Source organism: Atta cephalotes, assembly GCF_000143395.1.
Source record: "Atta cephalotes unplaced genomic scaffold scaffold00032, whole genome shotgun sequence".
NCBI classification, from domain to species: domain Eukaryota; kingdom Metazoa; phylum Arthropoda; class Insecta; order Hymenoptera; family Formicidae; genus Atta; species Atta cephalotes.
In genome coordinates, this window is record NW_012130096.1 from 3,610,901 (window position 1) to 3,612,941 (window position 2,041).

The window sequence follows — 2,041 nt, forward strand, 5'->3', positions numbered from 1 at the left end:
TTACGTTTACGTTACGTTAGTTACGTTCGTACCGTTACTTTACTTACTATATATACTTACTTATTAGTATTACTTATTATATATATATACTATATTATTTAATTATGTATATATATATATATATATATATATATATATATATATATATATATATATTCTAATCTCCAAAGAAAATTAGTATTTCTTTGTAGTCACTACTGTTATAGAAATCGCACTCCGTTTGCGGAATGATAGATGTAAATGCAGGTCACCATTTTTTTCTTCAAACGATTAATTATAACCTTTAAATATGATTGCGCTTCTCTGTTATATCTAGAACTCTACCCTCACCTTGCATCGTCGCTTATCGTTACGTCAAAAGAATTTGTTCACGTTGCTCGAAAATATTTGCATTTAAAATGAGATAAAAGATCTGTTCTTTTTCCATCTTAAGTTTTGAGCTGGTGGGGTGTATATCAATTGCACACAAGCCAATCACACAGCATTAAAAATGAAAATAAGAAAGCTTCCTACACAGAAGTCACTGTGATTGGCAGTGAGCAAATCGATAGTGAACTACTTCTGAGGGTGCAATAAATTAAGGGCCTCCTTTATCAACTCCGATTAATGTTAATCGATGATTAATGATAAAAATTGAGAGGTTATTATGCTCCGCATAATAAAAGGAACAAGAAACAGAGAATAAGATGATTAATGATAAAAATTGAGAGGTTATTATGCTCCGCATAATAAAAGGAACAAGAAACAGAGAATAAGAATTTTAATCTATCAGAAACTGTGTATTCCACAATATGATATTCAATAGATTGAAATTTTTATTCTCTTTTTTTTCTGTTCCTTTTATTGCGGAATCCCTAATATTCGTCAATTTTTATTATGTGATCTGTTTTTTCACTGGCTGCGTTCATTTTGCCACTTACAACACTTATGAGCATCAATTGTCCTTGTTTAATATTTAACAAATAACAAGGATGAAACAACACTTGAAGCGTGTGAGCGCCAAAGCAAACACAGCCACTGAAAATGAGCGTCGAACATCAGCATGAAAAAGTACCTTAAATGCAAAAAGTGCAAGCAATGCGATCAGACCCAAGATCTTATATCATGGCTGTGTTTCTGTCGAACGAGTTTGTGTATATTGGAACGCGGCTTGTTTATAGATTCGCCGGTCGTGTGAATTTCTTTTCTTAAATTCTCTCGACGAAAAGTATTTTATTCAAATATAAAGATGCCATGTGAAATGATAACTCTGCAACTTGGTCAATGTGGCAATCAAAGTAAATAGTTACATTTTATTTTGCAACAAATGCCACTATTAATTTTTAAACATAAGTTTTAAAATGTAATATAAATTCAATTAATATAAATTCATTAGTGCCATAAAAGTAACATAAGTTTCATAACTGTATGGTTTTTTTTAATAATTTTAGATAATTTTTCAAAGTTTGGAGTTTTACAAAACTTCAAACATTATTAAGTTCATCTATATTCTTCTATGAATAAATCAAAAGAAAAAAGACTTATAAACATCTTCAAAACATTGTGTAGCTTTATATGTAAAATCTTTCACACTTGTAACACAAGATTACATACGTATTTGTAAATTTATATATGTTTATCTTTGCAGTTGGATTTGAATTTTGGAAAAGGTTATGTGCAGAACATGGAATTAATCCAGAAGGAATTTTAGAAGATTATGCAACAGAGGGAATGGATAGAAAGGATGTCTTTTTTTATCAGTCAGATGATGAACACTACATACCACGAGCTGTATTATTGGATTTGGAACCAAGAGTAATTAATGCTATTATGTCTTCTACATACAAAAAGGTAATATACATAAATATACACACATACACACACACACACAAATATATATGTATATATATATATATATATATATATATGATTGTTTTACTTGTTTTTATTCTATTTCTTGTTTATATCTAATTTAAAAGTTTAAAAATTTTTAATTTTAGTTTATAAGTCTGTATAATCCTAGTAAAATATCTACTTGTACAAAACATGGTGGGTGGTGCTA

At 29.0% G+C, this 2,041-nt stretch overlaps 1 protein-coding gene across 1 annotated transcript in view; it reads left to right on the plus strand.

Moving 5' to 3' along the window:
* Nucleotides 1-1,228: 1,228 nt before the first annotated feature.
* The window catches only part of LOC105621311 (tubulin gamma-1 chain-like), a 2,143-nt gene continuing 1,330 nt past the window's right edge, over nucleotides 1,229-2,041 (plus strand). Inside the window, 2 exon segments of the mRNA XM_012202773.1 lie at nucleotides 1,229-1,277; nucleotides 1,628-1,830. Coding sequence (XP_012058163.1) covers nucleotides 1,229-1,277; nucleotides 1,628-1,830 — 252 coding nt within the window.